The sequence below is a fragment of the Schistocerca piceifrons genome, chromosome 5 (assembly GCF_021461385.2).
Source record: "Schistocerca piceifrons isolate TAMUIC-IGC-003096 chromosome 5, iqSchPice1.1, whole genome shotgun sequence".
NCBI lineage: Eukaryota > Metazoa > Arthropoda > Insecta > Orthoptera > Acrididae > Schistocerca > Schistocerca piceifrons.
Genome location: NC_060142.1, coordinates 626,094,462 through 626,121,189, shown reverse-complemented (window position 1 = coordinate 626,121,189; position 26,728 = coordinate 626,094,462). Strand labels below are relative to the sequence as shown.

At 40.7% G+C, this 26,728-nt stretch overlaps 1 protein-coding gene across 6 annotated transcripts in view; it reads right to left on the bottom strand.

The window, feature by feature from the left end:
• The window catches only part of LOC124797844 (E3 ubiquitin-protein ligase Nedd-4), a 198,714-nt gene that overhangs the window by 54,557 nt on the left and 117,429 nt on the right, over positions 1-26,728 (bottom strand). For all 6 annotated transcript variants that reach the window (XM_047260892.1, XM_047260888.1, XM_047260893.1 and 3 more), the window contains exons 9-13: positions 18,243-18,302; positions 14,011-14,305; positions 1,274-1,332; positions 1,128-1,193; positions 245-474 (exon numbers count right to left, since the gene is read on the bottom strand). In XM_047260892.1, the coding sequence (XP_047116848.1) occupies positions 245-474; positions 1,128-1,193; positions 1,274-1,332; positions 14,011-14,305; positions 18,243-18,302 (710 nt within the window). The remainder of the gene's footprint in view (positions 1-244; positions 475-1,127; positions 1,194-1,273; positions 1,333-14,010; positions 14,306-18,242; positions 18,303-26,728) is intronic.

Genomic DNA, 26,728 nt, shown 5'->3' with positions numbered 1-26,728 from the left:
TGTCTGCATATCCCAGTTCTAAAGTCACCTGCACATGATTTCCTACACCTCTCCTGGGGTGGATACCTGACGTACTCATACAAGGCAGATTATCCCACATCCAAGTAAGAGTAGTCTGAATGTATGTTGTAGTTAGGATAAAAATATTTAAAATATTAAAATTTTATATAAACTTTGAAGCAGATACTTCTGCATAACTTTAACATATCAATTGTATCAGAAAATAACATGCAATAATACTTACATTGCAGAATATTCAAATAAACCATAATAAGGGTTGAACATTTCCTTTGACAAGAGAAAAAACCATTCTCTTGCTAAACCACCATAATCCAAACCAACTTCACCTTCAAATTCCACCCACAGTTTTGTTTTCAGCAAATCTAGTCTATTGACACTGCTGATGATACGATATGAATCTTCTAAAATATTCTGTCGTCTTACTTTAATTTCAAACTTATTCGGAACATTATTCTGTAAATAGAAGAAGAGCATTTTACTGTAGGTGACAGTGATTATAGTGGTGTGCAAGCAAAACAACTGGTGTGTGCTGCGTTCTGTTCAGAGAGTGATGCAAATTACTTCATGGCTTTGCCTGTCATATCTGTCTTTGTCCCATGCCACACACTTACCCATTCCCTACGCTGGTAACTGGCAACCCTGGAGTAAGCATCACATTACGGCACTGTTTCTGCTTCCGACTCAACCTAAGAAAATTTATGTGCTCAGTAAACTGTCACTTCCGCACATAATATTTGTAAATTTTGCTTTATGCCAACCATTGTGCCAACTCCAGCAGCCAAATATCGTCACAACACATAAAATATAAAATGCAATGGAAAATGCTGTACATGCACCTTAAAGTGCTTGATAAAGACAGCTGGGGCATAGTGACAATATTGGCCAAGTGTCACACGGTACACTGCTCCTTGCCACTGAGCAAAGCACACGACCTGCCTGTTTATGTGCACACCACTGTAACTTAGGTAATAAGATGTTGAATTACATTCCATTCTATTACATGTATTATCAACATATCATACTGCCAAAATGTGGAATTAAAATATGGGGAAGATAATCACGCATTTTGTATTTGGGAGTATGACAGACTGATATTAGACACTCACCGGTTTTCTAAGCTGGGATTTCATATATTCATATTTTCTTTTGTAATCCCGAGAATAAGGAACTGCCTGAGGAAAGATAAATATTTTAAAACCAACTGAATTACAGCTGTCATTATAACAAAGATGAACTAATTATATACACTTACTGGCCCAGCTATTTGAGGATTTGATAATCTTGGATCTTCCCATTGTGTGGTACGCGTATCTGAAAGATATAAGAACAAACCCAATAAATAAGGACAAAATTCAGATAATGAACAGAAAAATTAAATTGGGTGATTCTTTGTCATGATCTCTACAGAAATGAAGGAGGTACACACACTGCTTGACTCTCTCTCTCTGTCTGTGAAAGAGAGAGAGAGAGAGAGAGAGAGAGAGAGAGAGAGAGAGAGAGAGGGGGGGAATGAAAAGATCAACAGAGAATGATAGAGGGGGGGGGGGGGGATCAACAGAAAAATGAGGATGGAGGTAATGGGTTGAGGGGGTGGAGGCAGGAGAAGAATATGGACAGAGATAGGGGGGGGAGGAGGAGGAGGATGAGATGGCAAAAGAAATGGGGGGAGGAGGAGGAGGAGGAGGAGGAGGAGGAGGAGGAGGAGATGGCAAAAGAAATGGGGAGGAGGAGGAGGAGATGGCAAAAGAAATGGGGAGGAGGAGGAGGAGATGGCAAAAGAAATGGGGAGGAGGAGGAGGAGGAGGAGATGGCAAAAGAAATCGGGATGGGAGGGGGGAGGGGGAGGGGGGAGGGGGAGGGGGAGGAGAAGGAGGAGGAGGAGGAGGAGGAGCAGATGGACAAAGAAATGGGGAGGGGGGAGGAGGAGGAGCAGATGGACAAAGAAATGGGGAGGGAGGAGGAGGAGGAGGAGGAGGAGGAGGAGCAGATGGACAAAGAAATGGGGAGGGAGGAGGAGGAGCAGATGGACAAAGAAATGGGGAGGGAGGAGGAGGAGCAGATGGACAAAGAAATGGGGAGGGAGGAGGAGGAGGAGCAGATGGACAAAGAAATGGGGAGGGAGGAGGAGGAGCAGATGGACAAAGAAATGGGGAGTGGGAGATGGACAGAGTGGGATAAGGAGAAGATTAGGGCGTATATCCAATTCACATACATATTAAAAATGTGCAATTTTTCATTTAATTTCCATTCAAGCAAACTGTGTCACAGCAAAACGTGGTTGTGCACAGCTAGTAACAGGTGTAATTAAAAGATCTTATGGCATTACTAACTGTGAGACTCTATCTGGAGTTGTTCACCTGCCTGGTGTGAGTCTTTCTATTTCAAGCCTCTTCCGGGACTTTCACATCTTTGCAATGGAGATGAGATGAAATAATTAGGACCACACAGACATCTACGCCCCAAGCAAAGAAAATATCTGATCTGAGCAGGAACCAAATCCAGAACCACACAATAAGAGGCAGTTATGCTAATCATTAGATCACTAGCAGCAGATTCAATAACAGATGAACACTGTACAAGACATCTGAACTACAAAATGAATTAGGGTGGCGAGGGGTATCCTACATTAGGAAAATGTAGCTACATACAAAGGTGCCTTGATAATGATAAAATTTATCAATCTGAAGTACAAACTGTTGGAATATCCACTTTATGAACTATATTTAGTACTATCTGACTTTCACACATTCTGATCTACAAAGAAACTTGCAACTGTAAAACTTGCAGACTCAAATGAAGAGGTTATAGCCCCAGTAAAAGAATGTTACGTAGATCTTCCAGAATATGTACTTCATGGTGTAATCTACTGACTGGAAAAATATGTTGAGAAAGTGCATCCTACACTTAACAAGTCTTTTAGTATCAGGTAGATAAATTTTCCCTCCTCTTCTCATATCTTCTTCTGTAGCCCCTTCCCTCTTATTGTTTGGGAAATATACTGTCATTTGTTCAAAATGCTTTACTTTTGAGACACTATTGTGTATAAGTTCCAGCACTAGCCCACAGTGTTATTTAAATTGTCTCATTTACACACACTTAGAGTTATTCACATTTTTCTTAATTTCATTAAATTTAAAGACTTCAGTTCTTGGAACAAAAACTAGCAATGAATGCGACATCATTCAAGCTGATTTTATTATTTTAACAACTTTGATGTTTTTATTGTACAAAACATAATGGAACTGGTCCACATAACAACAAATATAATTATTAAGATTATTTACAAAATATCATCATGACACCTCGGCCTTCAAGGTAATGCAACACTTCTATTTAGTAATTATAGAGATTTTTCAGAATTTTTGCAAATGCTAAGAAATAAGTAGACATCAATTCTAAGTAAATAATCTTTACATTTTAATAAATATGAGACCCAATTATTGTCCACTTCTGTACGTTGATGGTAACTAAGGAGCTACCACCGAATTTTCAACAGTAAAGCTGAATATTCTTTTTATTCTATGTGTGATGTCGGTGGTGGTGGTGGTGGTGGTGGTGGTGGTGGTGGTGGTGGTGTTGGGGCTGGGGTTGAGGTTGGGTCAAATATCTGTTGTGGTGAAATTAAAACAGGTGAATGAAAGGTGATCTGTGTTCGTGTTGTGACTTACAAGCATAGTACAGGTTTTAATTTCACTGTTTCGCAATTAATATCTGAGGTTGTCTCTTGGCAACTACATGAAATAATTGGCATATCCTAAGATCAAATGTATATCATCTGAAAAACTTCAATCTCAGTAGCATCATTCTGATATGCATACACACATTTCTCTATCCAATGGTAATTACTGAAGCCTCTCGAGAGAATGGTTTACGTACAAGAAAAAATTAAAACAATAATACCAGGAGAATAGAAAGCCAGGCCCCAAGAGCAAAACAAAATACATCACAATCCAGAGAAGAGGTATCAGTAAAGATGTTATATAAAACAGAGAGTGGTTCAGATAAAAAATAATGTAAGTAGTGATCTACCCAATGAGTAAGCAAGAAGAAAACTGAAGAGTATTCTGGGAAGAAGACCTAGCAAGAGTGATTCAGAGGATGAAGGAATACTGGCAGGGGAGGGGGGGGAAGCTGAAGAAATTGCAACATTCCAAAACATCAAATACATATGGACACTACGACTTTTTATGTTTTCTGTCGTCCCTTATTTACTTTTATTGTTATTTCATCTTACTATTGCAGCGGAATCAATGGGAAGGACGAGCTTACATTATTCTTCCTCAGTTCTTTAAATCTCATTATGAGACTGGAAACTGACTTATCTCTTCCTCACACTCATTCGGAATCTACATTTCATGCTGATGACGGTCAATGTTGAAAAGTATAAATACATTGTTGCAAAAGGTATCAAAACTCTTATGGCCTCATTACCTACTTTCAGATATGCCTAATTCACCTAGCTCCAAACCTCAAGCAGTGATAGAAAAGCAACTTCGATTTCAATTTGAGTCTGAAGAAATATCAGTAAGTTGCTCTTCAGGGCAAAGAGTTGATGGAAGTTCTATACTGAAAGGATCTTTGATTCTACTGTGTTGGTCCACTTCTACTAGGAAGTACTTCACAATCACCAAGTTCAGTTAAATGATCCACAAACACAAGTTCAGTTCTTCATGCAACTTAAAGACAGTGTCTTCTGGAACAAGTGGAGAGCAGGATAACCTTAATGTATGTCTTTATCAAACTTTTTCTTCCTCAACAGTAGTTTCTTTCTGAAAGCTGCAGTTTTGTCCCACATTTGCAAAATGTTGGTCTAATTACCTTTAAGGGATACATTCAATGAAATGAGTTTTTCAAAAATTTCACAAAGATATACTAGCTTCAAAACAAAGTCACCATCTACGAACGTCTCTGAAATCAAATGTTTCTCTTGCTCAAGGTAAAGATAATGTTCCTTCTTGAGCTCATTTACTCCCTTCAAGACATTCCCATGTGGAAGCCTAAAAGTGTTGCTGTATTTAGGTAAATGTACTCAGCCCTTATATCAACACACATTTGTTGGAAACTACTTAAGTGGCTGACTTTTAATGAAGTTTATCTCTTTGATCACTGATTGAGGAACCTCATGAAGGACAGGGCTCATGTTTTCTGGTTCCAGTACTTCTCACTGAATGAAACAGTGTGTCTAAATGGCATGAGGAGCCTCTTTACAGATCAGAGCTTGCAATCTGGCATGACAGCCAGCCATACTGAGACCTCTACCTGTACATACACCAACACATTTTCCCCATTAGTGTTGTTTTCTTTCATACAAGAGCGCAGTATTTCAAATAGATCTGTTGCTTTTGTTCCAAAAGTTATTTTCCTGCAGAAAAAAAATGGAACCTTCATGGATGTATAAACCACGCACAACAAATTTGATGGGCATAATTGGATTATTGGTAGCTTCTTCCAACTGAATTGTGAAATTACCATTAGTTATGAAGTTTTTAACCAACTGGTCATTAATGTCACAAGCCATATCGACTGGCAAAGGCACACTTGGCAGCCGATTCCCTGTCAGAATAGACACCTTGTACAGACCAGCTGGTACAATACAGACTTCCACTACATCTGTACTTCATTTAAAAATTTGTCCATGCTGCCAGAGGAACACAAATCAGAGAAGACAAATGACAATTAAAAATGATCTGCATTCAACAAAAGTAACTTCAAACTGATTGTTACTGAACAGAAATAAATAATTTACCTATTATAATTTGACTGCCATCTACCAAGCTGTCATCGTAGCAACAATTACTTGCCAGCCCTCAAAGATATCACTACTAGCGCAAACATTGTTCCTTTACTCAGAAAGCCAATAAACCAAACTATTACTTTTATAAAACAATGGCAATATTCATAGCGTGTAGGCTTTAATTACTGAATGGCAATATTCCTACAGTAGGTCCACAACACCCCTGGGAGCTGTGATGCATAGTTTGAAAAACCCTGGTCTATGAACCTAAATGAAAGGCTGTTCGGCGTGCCACATGAATTTCATTTCTTTCTATTTATGAAGCACCTTTAGAGGCTAGTAACATACGTTTGTAATAAATTTGTTACATAATGTTTACAAATATGTTTACTATATTACAGTTTTTTTTATTATGCTATTGCTAGGTAAGAAACAACTTTTGAAGTGCAAGTTTCATAAAATAGATTACTATTTGGTTCTACTAATGATTTTGTGATATTATTTTATATGTAACATCCTGCTTTTTAATTAATTACTGCTGTGTACATCGGAATGTCTTATTTCTGACTTTTTTTTACTCTTTTCACTCTAACACTCCACTTTCAGTACGTTTTGGTTGTGTGTGTTTACTGTATACAGAGTTATCAGGTGTCACTGTGTGTTATCAGTTGTCTTTTGTTTGTGTTGTTGTACCTGTATGTGGTGTGATATTCACTTGTTATGTGGGTGCATGTTCAAAAAATGGCTGAGCACTATGGGACTCAACTGCTGTGAGCATCAGTCCCCTAGAACTTAGAACTACATAAACCTAACTAACCTAAGGACATCACACACATCCATGCCCGAGGCAGGATTCGAACCTGCGACCGTAGCGGTCGTGCGGTTCCAGACTGTAGCGCCTAGAACCGCTCGGCCACTCCGGCCAGCCTGGGTGCATGTGTTATTCTGTGTAGTGGGACCTGCTCTAAGAAAACTTGAGACTTTCCAGTGAACAGAATCCTAAATAATAGATTTTCTTAAAATTGTTTGTGGTGGAGACATTGAGTATGTTACTGGTTATATTCTACAGCTTTGTTTTTTGTTGTTTTTGTGGGCAACATGATCAGTGAGTTGTTATTTATACTGAGTTGGTTATTTATTACTTTCTTGTTTGTTCTTTGCAAGGGTTCTTTGTACCTGATAGTTTTTGTGTAATGGTAGAAGTTTTCTATTGGAATTATACATTCTGATAATTTTCATACTCTGTTAAGTGTTAGTGGGTTCAGATCCATGCTTTACTTTCTTTACTAGATGTTCAGCAAAAATGGTATGGCTATTTTCATATTTTCAACTTCTTGTATGTTCTTCGTATCTAGTTTAGAAATTTCTGCCTGTTATCCCCAGACACAATGGTTTTCAATCTCGACATTCTAGCTGGCACCATGTCACGTGGAACATGATATGAAGATTATCAGAATGAACAATTACGACACAACACTACTAATATAACAGGAAAAAATTCACGTACAAAGAGCCCTTACAATGAATGAGAAAGTAATATATAACAAATCAATGCAAGTAACAACTCGCTGACCACATTAGCTACAAAAACAATGTGAAATAAGAAGAACACAGAATTCTAAGCAAATCTTATTAATATCAAACTGCATACAGATACACCACCACCAACAAAGGACAACCAAAAACACACAGTGACAGTTCGAAACACTTTATACAGTAGGAACACACAACCAACACACAGTGAAAGTAAAATGATCAAGTGAAATGTGCTTGAAAATGCTGAAAATTGGACATCCTGTTGTATACAGGACAACTAAGTACAACTCCAGATAACACATGTGAAATAAAAAGATAACAAAATTCTAAGCAGAATCTTATTGAAGTACACCTAGCCTATGTAATTGTCACTCTTCCAACCCTCCTTCCTACCCACATTCCTAGCTGGCAAACCAGCTGCCTCCCTCTGAATTCCGAGCCACTAGCCATCCACCATCAAATCCCTCTCCCTGCCTCCTGCCTCTCTGTCACTCTACCCATTCCATCAGGCATTACCCCCACTACAACTGGGAGGACCTGCCGAAATGCAGCACTGGCACTTTTCATCCAGTAACTGCATGTAGATACGTAGGTGTTTTGGTTGGGGGAGGTGGTGTGGAAGGGGTTTACTCTAGCTAGAAAACTCATCACTCTGAAAGCTAGCATGTTTTCTTTCTTCTGTACATGCCTACTGATGCCTTGCTGCTTCTGCTTTCCAGTGAATGGTTGTGTTCTAAAAGTTGTTTCTTACCTAACAATAAGATAATAACAAATACTCTATCATATGGTAAAGTATTACAAAACATTATATAACACAATAGGCTACATTCCTATGTTAAAAATATAGTTCATATTGTTGATATTCTGAGTGATTATAATATTTAAATAGCATTTACAGTCAATATCGTCAAAAATATCTGTTATTTTTATGCCATTAAAGCTTAAAAACTATTAAATATAAAAATCTTTTCACATGATCTAAAATGCTCTGTTACTGGCTGATGCTCTGGTGACATCACAGACTAGAGTAAGATGAAGCTACACCTATGTCATAGTAGCGTTAGCCAGAGTTATGAGGTTTTTACGTACTTTTACTGCAAACAGTTTAACTATTTAGTGATGGAAAACACAATTACAACTTTTAAGTACCAATGAAAGGAATTTTGTGACTGCTGATAGTGGAAGCTTTGTGAAAGTTTATGCATTTAAGCTCCACCCAATTACAGCAGTGATATGTGCCCGATAGATGTTCTATTCCCTGCTCTCTGCAACATAACTAAAATCGCTCTAAACTTGGGAACTGTAGAACTTTTGCAACTGGGGTCCCTACATTATAACTAGATAGTCAATTATAAACCATGAGCTACGATCCAGAGCACAAAATCATCATCATCATCTTCGTTTCCCCTCCCATCCTCTTCACATGACCAAACCATTTTTATCTATTCTCTTCAATTTTCTCAGTCAACTTGTCCACTCCAATATCCTTCCTAACATCTTCATTTTTCACTCTGTCTCTCCTCGTCTTCCCTACCATACTTCTCAGAAGCTTCATTTCACTGGAGCACAAAGCACAAATCATTCTTGGTAAAACTTAGTGTTTATTCCCTACAAGACATTCAGCAGAGATACTGCCCCTGTCAGACATTCTGTGGCACAATGGACAGTGCATTTGATTGCAGTATAAGAGGTCACATGTTTGAATTAGGGAAGGGTCAAATATTTTTAAAAGTTTTACATAAAATATGAAAACAGCATTAGTAAGTACTGATTGTAGCAGATGTTTCGATTGTGGGATGTATTATACATAGCTTCACATCAGTCTTCATCCCAGAAATGGACAAGAGATGATAAATGCATTTACTTTGCGAACAAACAATTCACGTTTTTGGAAAGATATAACCGTATGTCCACAGTAGAATGAGGTTTAGGACGATGAGGTTAAACAGACATATAAATCATGTAAAACATTCAGGTGACGCGAAGGTAATGGCTGTTTGTTTGTAAGTGTAAACTAACATTAGGTGTCTGAAGCAGACTTATTTCATCCTTATGTAAGATGATGAAACTGCAAAACTTTTATCAATAGGGATCCTATGTAGGCAGTACGAAGATAAAAAAGTTTCTCTTATGATAAAATGTGTGTGGTCACATTACCTATAAAATATCTTTTTGAATATGACTTGTGTGAGCAGCAACTGCAAATGTCAGCACATGTAAAAAGCAAGGGAAAAACAATAATATTCTGTTTCTGATCAGTGTGATGAAATTTTGAAATTTTGATTTGGTTTTCATATAAAAGGACTGTCAAGTTGTTTAACAAATATGTTCAAATGTCTTTTTGGGTTAAGATTTGAACTAGTGATCTATGAACATCATCATACAAAATTCGACGGTTTACCGCTCTAACAACTGAGGTCCAAATAATTAAGGTGGTGTTCAGTAAAATGGCAATATTTTCACTATGAGTGTAATTTCATTAAATGACACTGTTCTTCATTGTAATAATGGGATGGCGAGCATATCTCGGAGATAAGATAATATTTTAACTTCACAGTGCAACATTTTTAACTAGGTTAGTGAACTTGTGCATTGATGTGGTGGCAACTGCCCATTTTATGCATCTTCTCATACTCTGGAACATTAAAAAACAACTTTTCAGGAGTTTTTATAGATGTGTTTCTACAGTATGGCACGACACACCGCTTGTAACCCATTTTCCATAAATTTAATTCCTAAACAAGGCATCATTGTGAATTAGCCCTGTGACAGTAGGAGCAGCGAGCTAGCTAGTGATGTACAGGCATCACATGGCTCAAATGGAGTATTTTAGTGAGCATTCAAATTATCTGAATGTCATTTCTGTTTTTATAAAAGAATATTGAAATCCAAAGGGATGAAAAGCATATTAGGAGTATAAAATGACAGAATTGATCATTTAAGGCAATTGCCAGAAAACAGTAAAATACACTATTATTATATACATAAAAACTTGTATTAAAGATCACTGAAGATGCTTCATACATGAAAAGAAGTGAAATGTGTAAGGCACAAATCAGCCATTTCGTTGCACAGACAGACCACATCCCAAAGAGCATATGGACACAATTTATTGGACGTAATATCTTCAAAATTTATTATTAATTGCACTTTTTTCTAACCCTCTATGAATTGCACATCCTACTCACAATGGGTTCTTGGTGATTAACACAGTCATTCCCTCACTAAACCACCTTGTTCACCACGTGACTACCACCAGTGGTTTTGAAAGTAAGGACTATTGAGTTTTACCATTTGTGTGAATTTTTATTGGTTGTAGTGGAATTGTTGCCTGCCCATCTGTCTCTGAGTAAACAGATATTCTCACTGTTTCCTCTCGGAACACAGACATTTATGGGGCATGAAGAGCAGCACGACATTGGTGCCAATTGCCAGGATTTTCAATTTAAGAAAAGGATTAAATGTGACCTGTTTGCTTTGGGAGAAAACAAACCATACCCTCTCCTTACTTATGTGAATTTTTATCCACAAAATAGATGAATTTCAACTGTTGCTTATATAAATATGATAGTTTTTTTATTTGTATTATCTAGTGCATGTACCAAGTCACACAAAAATTAGAGTGTGTTCCCCATAAAAAAGACCAACAAGGGTTGGTGGAAAAAAGTGCTAACCCACAACAGTGCATTTTGTGTTACTGCACATTTTATGTTTGGTTGAACTGAAAGACAAGAACATAAATGATGTTGTTGTTGTTGTTGATGCAGCTCTCCATGCTACTCTATCCTGTGCAAGCTCCTTCATCTCCCAGTACCTACTGCAACCTACATCCTTCTGAATCTGTTTAGTGTATTCATCTCTTGGTCTCCCTCTACGATTTTTACCCTCCACGCTGCCCTCCAATGCTAAATTTGTGATCCCTTGATGCCTCAGGACATGTCCTACCAACTGATCCCTTCTTCTAGTCAAGTTGTGCCACAAATTCCTCTTCTCCCCAATCCTATTCAATACCACCTCATTAGTTACGTGATCTACCCACCTAATCTTCTGTAGCACCACATTTTGAAAGCTTCTATTCTCCTCTTGTCCAAACTATTTATTGTCCATGTTTCACTTCCATACATGGCTACATTCCATACAAATACTTTCAGAAATGACTTCCTGACATTTAAATCTATACTCAATGTTAACAAATTTCTCTTCTTCAGAAACACTTTCCTTGCCATTGCCAGTCTACATTTTATATCCTCTCTACTTCGACCATCATCAGTTATTTTGCTCCCCAAATAGCAAAACTCCTTTACTACTTTAAGTCTCTCCCAACTTAATTCGACTACATTCCATTATCCTCATTTTGCTTTTGTTGATGTTCATCTTATATCCTCCTTTCAAGACACTGTCCATTCTGTTCAACTGCTCTTCCAAGTCCTTTGCTGTCTCTGATAGAATTACAATGTCATCGGCGAACCTCAAAGTTTTTATTTCTTCTCCCTGGATTTTAATACCTACTCCAAATTTTTTTGGTTCCTTTACTGCTTACTCAATATACAGATTGAATAACATCGGGGAGAGGCTACAACCCTGTCTCACTCCCTTCCCAACTACTGCCTCCCTTTCATGTCCCTCGACTATTATAACTGCTATCTGGTTTCTGTACAAATTGTAAATAGCCTTTCACTCCCTGTATTTTACCCCCGCCACCTTCAGAATTTGAAAGAGAGTATTCCAGTCAACATTGTCAAAAGCTTTCTCTAAGTCTACAAATGCTAGAAATGTAGGTTTGCCTTTCCTTAATCTTTCTTCTAAGATAAGGCGTAAGGTAAGTATTGCCTCACGTGTTCCAACATTTCTACGGAATCCAAACTGATCTTCCCCGAGATTGGCTTCTACCAGTTTTTCCATTCGTCTGTAAATAATTCGCGTTAGTATTTTGCAGCTGTGACTTATTAAACTGATAGTTCGGTAATTTTCACATCTGTCAACACCTGCTTTCTTTGGGATTGGAATTATTACATTCTTCTTGAAGTCTGAAGGTATTTCACCTGTCTCATACATCTTGCTCACCAGATGGTAGAGTTTTGTCAGGACTGGCTCTCATTGTAGCTAGAACTTTCTAGTGGTACATATGGAACTACCTGTTACTACCATGTGATGCATTCAGAGATGCGACAGATAAAGTGATCACACTAATCTCAACTAAACTGAGGGTTAGACAATGGGACATCTAGGTTGGAATATCAAGAATATTATGAAAATAACATATTGCTACTCACCATAAAGATGACATGTTGAGTTGCTGACAGGCACAGCAGAAAGATGATTACACACTGAGCTTTCAGCCAAAGCCTTATTCAGAAAAGAAAACACACATTCACACAAGCAAGCACATCTCACAAAAACTTGACTTATCTCTGACCCCTCTGGTCAGAATGCAACTGTCACATTAAATGAAAGCAGCAATCAAAGCAACAATTGCATTCTGGCCAGAGACAACAGTCATGTGCATGAGGTGTGTTGTTTATGTGAAACGCTGTGTTTCTTTTCTTTTCTAAAGAAGGCTTTTGCCGAAATCTGAATGTGTTCCAGTCTTTTCATTGTGCCTGTCTGCAACTCAATGTGTCATCTGTACAAAGAGAAGCAATCTATCCTTTTCATAATATTGTTAAATTGAGGGTTAGAACTTTCTTCACCTGACCACTTCAGTTATTTGTTGTTCAATATTAGCATGTGACTACTTATGATAGTGACTGTATCACTACGCCCTAGTTAAGTTCCATCATTAATTCAGTAGCACTGAAAGGACGGTTTACTTAAGACATGTTTTTGTCCTGCACAATCTCGTGGAGAATTACTTGCGGAAATGTTTTGACCATTAGAATTAGTGAACACAGACAATGGGTCCTATTCTGATAGCACAAAGTTTGCAGCGTTAGTTCCATTTCTTTTCTACCTAGAGCAGTCAGAAAACAAGAACATATCTGTAAGAAACTGTTCATCCACTCCTGTCAAGTTTGTAAGTTTTGATGAACTTTGTCACTGTTGAAGGTTGAAAAATCATGACACAGTAAATTTACCACAAAAATAGGTCCTTAAACACTGGAAGATCCAGATTGGAATATCAACAATATTCTGAGGATAGACTGCTACTCTCGCCATAAATGTGAGAATGCTGAGTTGCAGACAGCCACAATTGAAAGACTGTTACATATAAGCTTTCCACCAAATCCTTCTTCAGAAAAGAGAAATGCACACATTCACAAAAGCAAGCACATCTCATACATATATAGCCACTACTACCTCTGGCCATAGTGGCTGGAGGTAGTGGACAGATTTATGCAAGTTGCACTTGCTTTTGTTTGTGTGTGTGTGTGTGTGTGTGTGTGTGTGTGTGTGTGTGTGTGTATCTCTCATTATTCTGAGGAAAGCTTTGATTGAATGCTTTACGTAATAGTCTTTTCATCATGCCTGTTTGCAACTCAATGTATTACCTTTATGGGGAGTAGCAATCTATGTTTTCATGATTCTCTAAGACAGATCCTTAGTAACGCAAGCAGTTGTGTTTCCTTTTTGTCAACTTCTGCCCGAAGAAATAATTTTAATCCTAGTTCTCAACAGTTTAATTCTCAGGCTAAGACCAAATGAATAGTCCACAAAACAAGACAAAGTGGTATCAAACAAAAATTAAATTACTGCCACATAAAAAGAAATTTTATACTAACTGTGGTCTATGAAAAATATCCGGCCATCAGTATGAACACGCTCTTCCCACCCCTCTGGCAGAGGGCCCAGCTCATCCTCTGGTTTTCTGACTGGTGGAGCTGTCTGATTAGGCATAGGACTCGCTCTACCTGTTCTTGGATCAACCCACGTTGTAGAGCGTTCATTGTGGTCAATGAAAAACACACGACCATTGGGTGCCACCTGCATAGACCAGCCTACAGGTAAGCCTTCTGCATTAATTGTATTTGTTTGATTTGCACTAGTCACAGACACACGTTGTTCAGACGGTGATGACTGTAATGGAAAAAAACAAAGAAATCTGGTGTTACAAGTAAATTGAGAGTAATGTGTGCACTATGGTCAGTTAAGCACATAATATACTTACAAAAAATTAAATTAATTCTTATATCACAAGTGACAACTTTTTACCCATGCACAAACATAACAATAGGCCTATTCAATGCTAAGTAATTTCATATGAATATTCACAAATAATATGCCTCTTGTCAAATACAAATATGCATTAATGGCTTGCGAATTCAACAAGACTCATCTCACCTTACCTCAAGGAAAAAATCTATTATTAAGACGACTGTACAGTAATGATTAAAAAAAAAAATAAATAAAAAACAACAAACAGAAATTACATCCAAGACGGAGAGTTTTAATTTTACAATCATGGGCAGCTGTTGAAATTCGATACGCCACACTGTTATTGACAGATTGGACCTATCAAGATATTTTGCCTGTGTACTGTAAGAACACAGAAGATTAAATTTTACTGCCACAAAGGTGACATCAGAAACATTAAGTGACATGGAGGGATAGAAAGGAAGAAGGATGAGGGTTTAACATCCCATCAACATCGAGGTCATTAAAGATGGGGCACATGCTCAGATTCTTTCAAGGATGATGAAGGAGATCAGACATGCTCTCAAATGAACCATCCCAGCATTTGCCTGGAGCAATTCAGGAAAATCACATGTGGATTTTGAACCGTTATCCTCCTCACAGCGAGTCCAGTGTGCTAACTACTGTGCCAGTTCGCTTGGTTTGGAGGGATAGAGAGGACTGAGAAACATGAAACTGATATTGTAAATTTCAAATAAGGCTTTAGAAGTGTGCGCATATTAATTACCACCTCTTAACCCTTTCACTGCTACAGACATGCTCCCTGTATTCCGTGCGGTGTTCCTGCTGGTTTAAAATATTTATCATTGAATCTTTGGCAAAATATTAGGTGAAAAAATTTGATTTTTACCCATCTTACAGTCTGATATCTTCACTCAACAAAGAACTGAATTTCTCTCTGTTATATGTCATAGTTTTACTATACCAAATTAAATAAAACATTGGGCAAAATTTTAAAAGAGTTTGCAAATGCAAAAACGCATTGCATAAACTACGCATATGGTTTATTTTAGCCCATCATCAGAGTGAAAAAAATGTAGATAAGGTATCAAAATTTTATGTAAAATTGAGAGCATATTGGTATCTCATTTTTTCTTGAGTTATTGCGCTATATCCTGCATATGTTTGCATGCAGTGTGCTCATTTACATCTTTATGCATTGTGAATCATTCAGTCATAGCAATTGTCATGTCTCCAACAATTCAACTTACTGAAAAGATGTCTTTGCAAATGATAGCATGCAATGATGCACATGCATTGCATGATAAATAGCTGAGACTTCTCTATTCATCAAAATATGAGAGTAACTTGTCCATGACAATGAGAGGTCAGCAGCTCAGGATGCATACAGACATCCATTGCACTACAGGAAAACCCAAGCGGCACACGAATAAGTGCCCACAGCGCCTGGGGGTATCAGTGTAGCAGTACATCTATACAAGCCCACAGCAGTGAAAAAGTTTAATAAATTAACACACTCCTGTGATGTCAACTCTGAGAAGATACTATTAGGATGTAAGAGAAGAAAATAATCTACTTCCTCCTTACATGGCAGACAGAACAGGAATCAAAATTGCATTCATAATGCCTACTACAATGCTATACTGATACAGCTTGCTGCGTTGTTACCTAGTTAAGGTTGGCAATGAGTGGAGAGAATCCATACCGGCCCAGTCACACAACTTCTGCCGATTTCTCAGTCCCCATAAAAGTACCAATTCATGTAGTGCATATAGTATGTAATCTACCAGTTGAGGTTAAATACAGTAGACACAAGAACAAGGAAAGAATGAAATTTAAATATTCAAATGCCCATAGTGAAGAATATCATATTTTAAGGTTTAAGATTTATGGAACAGTAACTATAAAAACAATTCAAGAAGAAGTAATCACTTTGTGGAATATACTTTAAAACCACAGACTAAACTTAATATTCCAATAAAATAACGCAATTTGATATGCTGCATATGGAACTCTAATTTACATGAGTTGACATGAGGAGTGCAACCAGTATCAGACCATGCCTGACCGAAGCACCAAGGTTGACTATTTTGACAGCAGATTTGCTAATGGCCATGTGCTGATGGTACTGTGTTAAAGGTAAATGGTCTATATGGTAATATAAAATCTTGTACATGCACATATACACAACAAAATTAAATTATTCTGAAAGTGCTGAGTAGATAGTAGGTTACACTACCATTCACCTCTCACAATAAATAATACAAGTATAACACTGTATTGTACTCAAAATATGTTAATTGAAATTAATGCATAGGTTGAGAGCAAAATTACAAAGACTGAAGCAGAAACATCAATTATTGGAAATCGGATTAATTTACTTGCAAAATTAATCAGAAAATTATGCCATCACGATTACTCAATGAAATATGCTGATGCTACTGATATTACACATGAGTGGCTTTCTGCCCGATTTTGATTTTGTTCCTTTACTGGCTGTGTAACAAAATGCAGCACAACTTTTAAATGATACAACAGTGAAAAATCCTGGGTGCAGTACAAACACTAGACATAGCAAAGAAAACCATCCACTGGATATTGGAATCACTGAGTGACAAATACACATAGTAACAAGAACTGGGTAATGGTAGCTTTACTTCCAAATCTTTTTTCTGCAATTACTCTCATGAGAAATTTTTAAATGAGATGATCATTTTAGCAGGACAAGACACTGAATTACAACTGAGTCATATGATAAAAACTACTGTATTCCACGTATAATACATTATAACTGTAATCTGATGAGTCTCCTGTACAGTAAAGCAAGATTTAACTTATGCATTTCGCTACTGTAAAATTCTGATTCTGAAACCAACCGAGCCTAATTTATTCCAATCCAGGAGAAACCTTCAAGATAGAAGGTTATATCTAATTAGTAAAAACTTGTTTTGAAATAAATGATGAATGAAATCTTTACTCTGCAGTTGTGTGCGCTCTCATATGAAACTCACGGCAGATTAAAACAGTGTGCCGGACCCAAGACCCAGACTTGGGGTCTTTGCCTTTCACAAGCAACTGCTCTATTGACTGAGCTACCCAAGCATGACTCATAACCCATTTTCACAGCTCTACTTCTGCCAGTAACTCATCTCTGGCCTACCAAACTTCACAGAAACTCTCCTGCTAGATTTGCAGTACTAGTACTCTTGGAAGAAATGGTACTGCAGAAACATGGCTTAGCCACACCCTTTGTGATGTTTCCAGAAAGAAATTTTCACTCTGTAGCAGAGTGTGCACCAATATGAAACTTCCTGGCAAATTAAAACTGTATGCCGGACGGAGACTAAGTTAGGACAATGGTCTTTCGCAGACTCTGCGGATGGGTTGTCAGTTGTCTTGGGTAGCTCAGTTGGTAAAGTACAGCCCACAAAAGGTAAAGACCCCAAGTTTAAGTCTCAGTCTGGCACACAGTTTTAATCTGCCAGGAACTCAAACAAGATGACATATTATTCATGCAAATACAATGTTATGATAAGATATTGTTCAGTCACTTTAAGGTAAACATATTTTCACACCAGCAACCGATACATATATTAATATGAGGACAGATGACTACAGAATAGAGTAGGCATCAAACAGCTTACAAGTGCTTATGAAAGCTCAATTTATACAAAATATTTAATCAGAGGGTATGGGAGATTTTTACCGGCTAAGAGACAAAATCTAAGTATTCTGCTGTTTTCAATGCCTCTTCTATTTGATTATCAGTGGTATGTGTGTTTGATACATGTTTGCAAATTTTATCCAATCACAAATATGGTAACCAACAAATCAGGCAAATTACATGTTGACTTCTCACCGTTTGCGATTCCCTGGGAGATGCTGCCGGACTAGGAGCTTCAGGAATTGGCTCACTGTTCTATACCAAAGAAAAAAATATTGTAACATCTGTTTTTCATTGGAAACACTTATTTACTTCACCCTTACATGAAACACTAAGAAACTGTACACATTTATAACGAATATTAACACTAATTGGAAATTAGTATTTACTAAAATTTGTATCAACAAGTGTTCACGCAGCATTCCACTAATGCCTTCGTACAACTGCATTTATTGCAAACTGCATTTATTATGAAAAATATTAATCATATGTACCATTTTCCACTATTTTTCAGTTTTCCAAAACAATGTTGTGTGACTTATCATATCCATGTTAATGGTGGTTGAACTTCGTGGCTGTCAATTGAATTACTTGAAGTAATGACTGTGCAAGAAAGAAAATATGGAGGAAATAATAATTACAAAAATGTGACAAACTTCATATACACTCCTGGAAATTGAAATAAGAACACCGTGAATTCATTGTCCCAGGAAGGGGAAACTTTATTGACACATTCCTGGGGTCAGATACATCACATGATCACACTGACAGAACCACAGGCACATAGACACAGGCAACAGAGCATGCACAATGTCGGCACTAGTACAGTGTACATCCACCTTTCGCAGCAATGCAGGCTGCTATTCTCCCATGGAGACGATCGTAGAGATGCTGGATGTAATCCTGTGGAACGGCTTGCCATGCCATTTCCACCTGGCGCCTCAGTTGGACCAACGTTCGTGCTGGACGTGCAGACCGCGTGAGACGACGCTTCATCCAGTCCCAAACATGCTCAATGGGGGACAGATCCGGAGATCTTGCTGGCCAGGGTAGTTAACTTACACCTTCTAGAGCACGTTGGGTGGCACGGGATACATGCGGACGTGCATTGTCCTGTTGGAACAGCAAGTTCCCTTGCCGGTCTAGGAATGGTAGAACGATGGGTTCGATGACGGTTTGGATGTACCGCGCACTATTCAGTGTCCCCTCGACGATCACCAGTGGTGTACGGCCAGTGTAGGAGATCGCTCCCCACACCATGATGCCGGGTGTTGGCCCTGTGTGCCTCGGTCGTATGCAGTCCTGATTGTGGCGCTCACCTGCACAGCGCCAAACACGCATACGACCATCATTGGCGCCAAGGCAGAAGCGACTCTCATCGCTGAAGACGACACGTCTCCATTCGTCCCTCCATTCACGCCTGTCGCGACACCACTGGAGGCGGGCTGCACGATGTTGGGGCGTGAGCGGAAGACGGCCTAACGGTGTGCGGGACCATAGCCCAGCTTCATGGAGACAGTTGCGAATGGTCCTCGCCGATACCTCAGGAGCAACAGTGTCCCTAATTTGCTGGGAAGTGGCGGTGCGGTCCCCTACGGCACTGCGTAGGATCCTACGGTCTTGGCGTGCATCCGTGCGTCGCTGCGGTCCGGTCCCAGGTCGACGGGCACGTGCACCTTCCGCCGACCACTGGCGACAACATCGATGTAATGTGGAGACCTCACGCCCCACGTGTTGAGCAATTCGGCGGTACGTCCACCCGGCCTCCCGCATGCCCACTATACGCCCTCGCTCAAAGTCCGTCAACTGCAGATACGGTTCACGTCCACGCTGTCGCGGCATGCTACCAGTGTTAAAGACTGCGATGGAGCTCCGTATGCCACGGCAAACTGGCTGACACTGACGGCGGCGGTGCACAAATGCTGCACAGCTAGCGCCATTCGACGGCCAACACCGCGGTTCCTGGTGTGTCCGCTGTGCCGTGCGTGTGATCATTGCTTGTACAGCCCTCTCGCAGTGTCCGGAGCAAGTATGGTGGGTCTGACACACCGGTGTCAATGTGTTCTTTTTTCCATTTCCAGGAGTGTATTTTTAAAAAAGTGAGACTGAGGTAAGTACAAAATTGTTCATTATGAAATTGATCCACATTGCTATGTGCCAGCCCCTGTGTTTTTAATCAATTTTTCATTAGTCTGAAATAAGCATAGCAGGATGACTGCTTTTTCCACACACTCCCATTTCTTGAGATTTCCACCAATTTTTTGAAGTTATTTAATCTTTCTTTTGTAGTTCATTACTTCCGATCCTTTATCATCCACTGAATAGTATGTTTCCCAAACATACTAACACACACCATACTACAATCTCTGTTATAAGTAACCATGGAAAATCCATGATGGAAAGTAACAATATTATTGAAAGGATAGTTGCTACTCACCATACAGCAGAGATGCTGAGTCACAGATAAGCACAACAAAAATGTTGTCAGCAAATGAGCTTTGAGTCAACAAGGCCTACATCGGAGATCGAACACGAACACGAGCGCATCCTGACTCTGACCACCGAGGTCAGACTGTGAGCGGTTGCGCATGACAGAAGATGCAACTGGATGGTGGGGGTAAGGAGGAGGCTGGGGTGGGTAGGGGGAAGGATAGCAGGGCAGGGGGTGGGGATGGTAAAGTGCTGTTTGTGGGATCATACAGGGATGAGGTGGGGAGAGGACAGGGCAGCTAGGTGCAGTCAGGAGGTTAGACAGAGGGCAGAGGGGGGGGGGGTGGGGGGGGGTTAGCGGAAAAGGAGAGATGTGAAAAGATGGTGGTTGCTTGGGTGAAACAGAGGACTGTGTAGTGCTGGCATGGGAACAGGGAAAGGGGGGGGGGGGGGCAAGATGTTAAGGATAAAGACTAATGGAGGTTAAGGCTAGGAGAGTTACGGAACTTACGATATATTGCAGGCTGAGTTTCCACCTGCCAGTTCAGAAAAGCTGGTGTTGGTGGGAAGGATCCACATGCCACAGGCTGTGAAGCAATCACTGAAATGAAGAACACTGCATGGGGTGGCATGCTCAACAATGAGGTGGTCCAGTTGTGTCTTGGTCACAGCTTAATTCGCAGATCACATGACTGGTTTCACAGGTAGCCCTGCCTTTGATGGGATAGGTGATGCTTGTGACTGGACTGGAGTAGGTGGTGGTGGGAGAATGTATGGAACATGTCTTGCATGTAGGCCTACTACGGGGGTATGAGTCATGAGGCAAGGGACTGGAAGCAGGGATTGGGTAGAGACGGATGAGGATATGTGTAGGTTTAGTGGGTGGCGCAATACAATTGAGGGAGGGGCGGGAAGGATAATGGGTAGGACATTTCTCATTTCAGGGCACGGAAGGTAGTTGAAACCCTGGCAGAGAATGTGATTCAGTTACTACAGTCCTGGATGGTACTGAATCACGAAGGGAATGCTCCTCTGTGGCCGTAAGGTGGGATTTTGGGAGGTGGTGTGTGACTGGAGAGATAAGGCAAGGGAGATCTCTTTTTTTCACAAGGTCAGGATGGTAATTACGTCTGTGAGGTCTCTGTGAAATCCTTTGTGTATTTGGAGAGGGACTGCTCATAACTACAGATGATATGGCCACGGGGTGGCTAGGCTGTATGGAAAGGACTTCTTGGTGCGGAATGGGTGGTTGCTATCGAAGTGAAGGTATTGCTGGTGGTTTGTATTTTTGATGTGGATGGTTGAGTAGGACCAAGTAAAGCAAAGGGGGAGAATGTGTTGAGGTTCTGGAAGAATGTGGATAGGATCTCCTCATCCTTGATCCAGATGACGAAGATGTCATCAATGAATATGAACCGGGTGAGGGGTTTGGGATTATGGGTGTTTAGGAAGGATTCCTCTAGGTGGCCCATGAATAGGCTGGTATAGGATGGTGCCATGCAAGCTCCCATAGCCTTACCCCATATTTGTCTGTAAATAATGCCTTCAAAGGATAAGTAATTTTGGGCAAAGATACAGTTGGTCATGGCAATTAGGAAGGGGTTCATGAACTTTAGGAAGCATATAGAAGATGGAAGTGTGGGCAATGGTGGTGGCGGTGGTGAGGAGAGAGGTTTAGTCCACAGAGATGTTCTGGGATGGGCCTAAGGATTTAAGGATAGACTGGGTATCCTGCTGGATTTTTGGAATGGGATCACTTTGGTAGGATTTGTAAGTGAATGAATCAGACAGCTGGCTTCCACCAGGTAACTCTTGCAGTTTGAAACAACAGTGGTAGATCCTTTGTCAGCATTCAGAATGCTAAGGTTAGCATCAGTTTTTAGGTGGTGGACTGTGATTCTTTCCGCAGACTCAAGGTTAGTTTGCATGTTGAGTGATTTGGGAAGGATAGTGAGGCTTGATGTTAAGAAATTCTGGACAGTTACGAAGGGGTGATTTGGGGGCAGTGGGGGTGGATCACGGTTGTATGGAGGAGTAAACTGACTCAGGCAGGGCTCAACATTGGTCTTTGGTTGAGTCTGATTGGTAGGGTTGCTGGCAAAGAAGTGTTTCCACTGTAGGGACCAGGAGACGTTAACAAGTCCTGCATGACTGAATTTCGGAACAGTGCAAAAGGTGAGGCTTTTGGAAAGGACTGATACTTCGGCAGGGCTAAGGCTTTTGGAGGAAAGGTGCATGACTTGTGTTTAGGGTGTGGATTCTGTGTGGTGGTAGGAGGGAGTTTTGAAGGGTGAGATAAATGTAATAGGTCTTCACTTCATAGCTGACAAATATGCTTCGCAGACCACCTACATTTACCTCACCCTCAAAAACTCCCTCCCACCATCATACAGAACCCAGAACCTAAACAGACCTGAAACACAGTCATGAACCTTTCCTCCAAAAGCCTTAGCCCCCACAGAAGTATCTGTCCTTTCCAACGGCCTCATCTTTTGCCCCACTTCCAAATTCAATCACGCAGGACTGTTAAAAACCACCTCTCCTCCTCCCACTCCCTGCAGTGGAGAAACTTTTTCACCAGCAACCCTACCAATCAGACTCAACCTAAAGCCAACCGTTATCCACCTCCACTGTCCCCAAATCACACCTTTCTAACTTTCCAGGCTTTCTTAACTCTGAACCTTGCCTCGCCATCCTTCCCCAAATCCCTCAACATATAAACTACCCTTACATCTGCAGAAAGAACTGCAATCCACCACCTAAAAACTGATCCCAATCCTGTACGTCTGCTTGCTGAAAAAGGCTCCAGCACTATTGTTTTAAACTGCAAGGATTAACTGGCCCAAGGACTCTGCCAGCTATCAGATTAATCCACCTACAAACCCTACCAAAGTGACCCCATTCCAGCAGGATCTCTGGTCTCTCCTTTAATCCTTAGGCCCATCCCAGAATCTCTCCCTGGACTCAACCTCTCCCCTCACCACTAGCATTCTCCACACTCCTACCTTCTACATGCTTCCTGAAGCCCATAAACTAAACCACCCAGGATGCCCCATTGTGGCCAGTTACTGTGTCCCCACAGAGAGAATCTCTGCTCTCGTAGACCAACACCTTAAGCCTATAACCTGCAACCTACCCTCTTATATGAAAGATACCAACCATTTCCTCCACAGTCCCTCCACAGTTGCTGTTCCTTTACCACATGGTGCCCTGTTTGTCACTACTGGTGCCTTCTCTCTTTACACTAACATCCCTAATACCCATGGCCTTACCACGATTGAACACTGCCTTTCCCGACAGAGCCCAAACCTACAACCTCCTTCCTAAGTGTCATGACAAACTGTATCATCACCCACAATTACTTATCCTTTGCAAGCATTACACAGAATTAAACTTGGGGTAAGGCTATGGGCACTCGCAATGGCACCATCCTATGCTAATCTATTCATGAGTAACCTAGAGGGATCCTCCTTGAACAACTAGAATCGCAAACCCCTCACTTGGTTCAGAACCAGAACCTCAACAGCTTCTACCCCATTTGCTCCACCTGATCCTACTCAACTGTCCGAATCAAACCTACCAATCACCAGCAATACCTCCACCACTTTGACAGCAGCCACTCATTCCACACCAAGAAGTCTCTTCCATACATCCCCACATCCAGTCACATCAGTAGTGATGAATCGTCCCTCTTGAAATACATGGAGGATTTCACTGAGGCTTTCATACACCTTAATAACCCTCCCGACCTTGTACAAAAACAGATCTCCCAAGCTTCATCTCTCCAGTCACACACCACTTTCCAAATTCCCACCGTCCAGCCACAGAGGAGCTTTCCCTTTGTGACTCAGCACCAGCCGGAACTGGAGCAACTGAATCACAGTCTCCACCAGGGTTTCAACTACCTCTCATGCCTTGAAATGAGAAATGTCCTACCAACTATCCTTCCCATCCCTCCCACAGTTGCATTCCACTGCCCATCAATCCTACACAATATCCTCATCTGTCATACCCCTGTAATAGACCTAGAGGCAAGACGTGTCCCATACATCCTCCCACCACCACCCTACTACTCCAGTCTGGTCACAGGCATCACCTAGCCCATCAAAGGCAGGGCTACCTGTGAAACCAGTCATGTGATCTACAAGATAAGCTACAACCACTGTGCCACATTCTACATTAGCATCATAACTAACAAGCTGTCTGTTCGCATGAATGGCCACCGAGAAACAGATGGGCCACCCCACTGCTAAGCACATGGCCTCAACCTTCATTAGTCTTTACCCTTACCCTCTTGCCCCCTTCCCTGTTCCCATTCCAGCACTACACAGTCATCAATTCCACCAACACACCCACAGTCTTTCTAGCACTCTCCTTTTCCGCTAACAACCCCCCCCCCCCCCCCTCCCGTCTGCGCCATCCTCCTCCTTACACCCAACACCAAGCTGTGTCTCCCATCATGGGCAGCTGCTCTCAGTCTGACCTCACCAAACACAGAGACTGCAGTTATGTGTGAGAGTTGTGTGTGTCTGACTGTGTGTGCATACGTTCTGTCTGCAATGAAGGCCTTGTGGCTGAAAGCTCATTTTCTGACAGTCTTTTGTTGTGCCTATCTGCGACTCAGCATCTCTGCTATATAGCGAGTAGCAACTATCCTTTTCATAATATTGTCCTAAGTAATCATATAAAATAATAACCAAATATTGCTCATTTGTTCAAAGCCACTGATATCTTTTTTTCCACCTTATGATAGCTCTGGTATCTCAGCCCAACATGTCTTAAGGCCCATAGGGCAGTACAAACATCGATGATGGCCAATGGGAGGCAGTGCTGTAATTGTGGGCACTGTAGTCGCCGATGTATGCGCCACTGTGGTCCCCACCTGTCCAGCCGGCCTACCAGGGTCGCGGCTGTCCTATAAAGCCAACAGTGCAGTCGCCCCTTCCATTAGTTGTGATTTCCCTGCATTACTGTAAAGATCTCACTACATCTCATTATCTTGGTTCCAAATTTGCTTTGTTTAATATTCAATCTATGTTTGCCTTTTGGACTTGTTATTCTATGGTGCCACCTCTGTTATCTATTTTTTTTTGTATTTACACTTCTTATTCTCTGGCGAAATGCCATCAGTGCTCTCAGCCAACTGTACAGTCACCATTGGTTCTGAAGTTATTCCTGGACTTTCCCAATTCTGCTCACTATAATGGCAATAACGTAAAAGGTCAGCAGTATACTACTGACTCCAAGCTCATGCATCTCAAACTGCAACAGCTGCACTTGTAGCAGCAAGTTGCTACAGCAGTTCCAATGACAATTTCAACTTTTGTTGAATCACTTACAGGTTCTCAATCCATCCAGGCTATGGCCATTTCTGAGGTGGTGTGCTGCCCAACCAGAATTCCCATAGTTTAAATAGGCAAGACAGGATTGGGACACTTATTTGTAGCATCTGTAACAGTTTTTATCACTTTTCAGGTTTGGATGACACTCCAATGTTTGCTGTTCTTTTTATGGAGTTCCCCAGACATGTTTTTCTTGCCACAGAAATTGGTTCCACTCTCTAACCTGGTTGTGCTCACATTCATGGAGATGTGTTCATTGCTGTGCAATTCACAGTAATTCCATGTGGTCGCAATGCGCCTCGAGTTTCATCGGAACCACAAACAGCCTGATCAGCCATGGTGCTCATAGGTGATTTCGGAAAGGTTGAGTCGACATTGCGATTTCACTTGGGCAAAACCTGCTTGCAAAACTTTATATCCAGATTCACTGATTCGAGATGATGATGTCCAGTTGCCTCTTGATACTGAAGTTCGCACTGTACTCCTCAAACTCGTCAACCCTTCCTAAGATACTATTTTGAAAATCATGCACTCTTTTTAGATCACACCGTCTGGAAACTAACACTTCATGGCTTGACCTCAGGTAGTGGCAGTCCAGCCTCTTCCTCAGAGATGGAATTCTTGCAAGTCTTTTTTCCACCAGCGGTGCAATAATTCATGGATTACGGATGTCTCCAAAGCCTCTGAGCAACCTGTTATGCCCTGATTTCAAAGCACACACCCTCATGCAGACTGTTCAGATTGCTGGGCGCACTGCACCTGTGGTGAGAAAGATGAGCATCTATGCACTGTTTGTTGTCAATTGTCAACACAGCTGGATGCCCCCTCCCCCACCACACACACGCATCATTGTGGATAGTCCACCATTTCAACCACTCCCCATCCAACAGAGAAGCAGATAATAAGCAG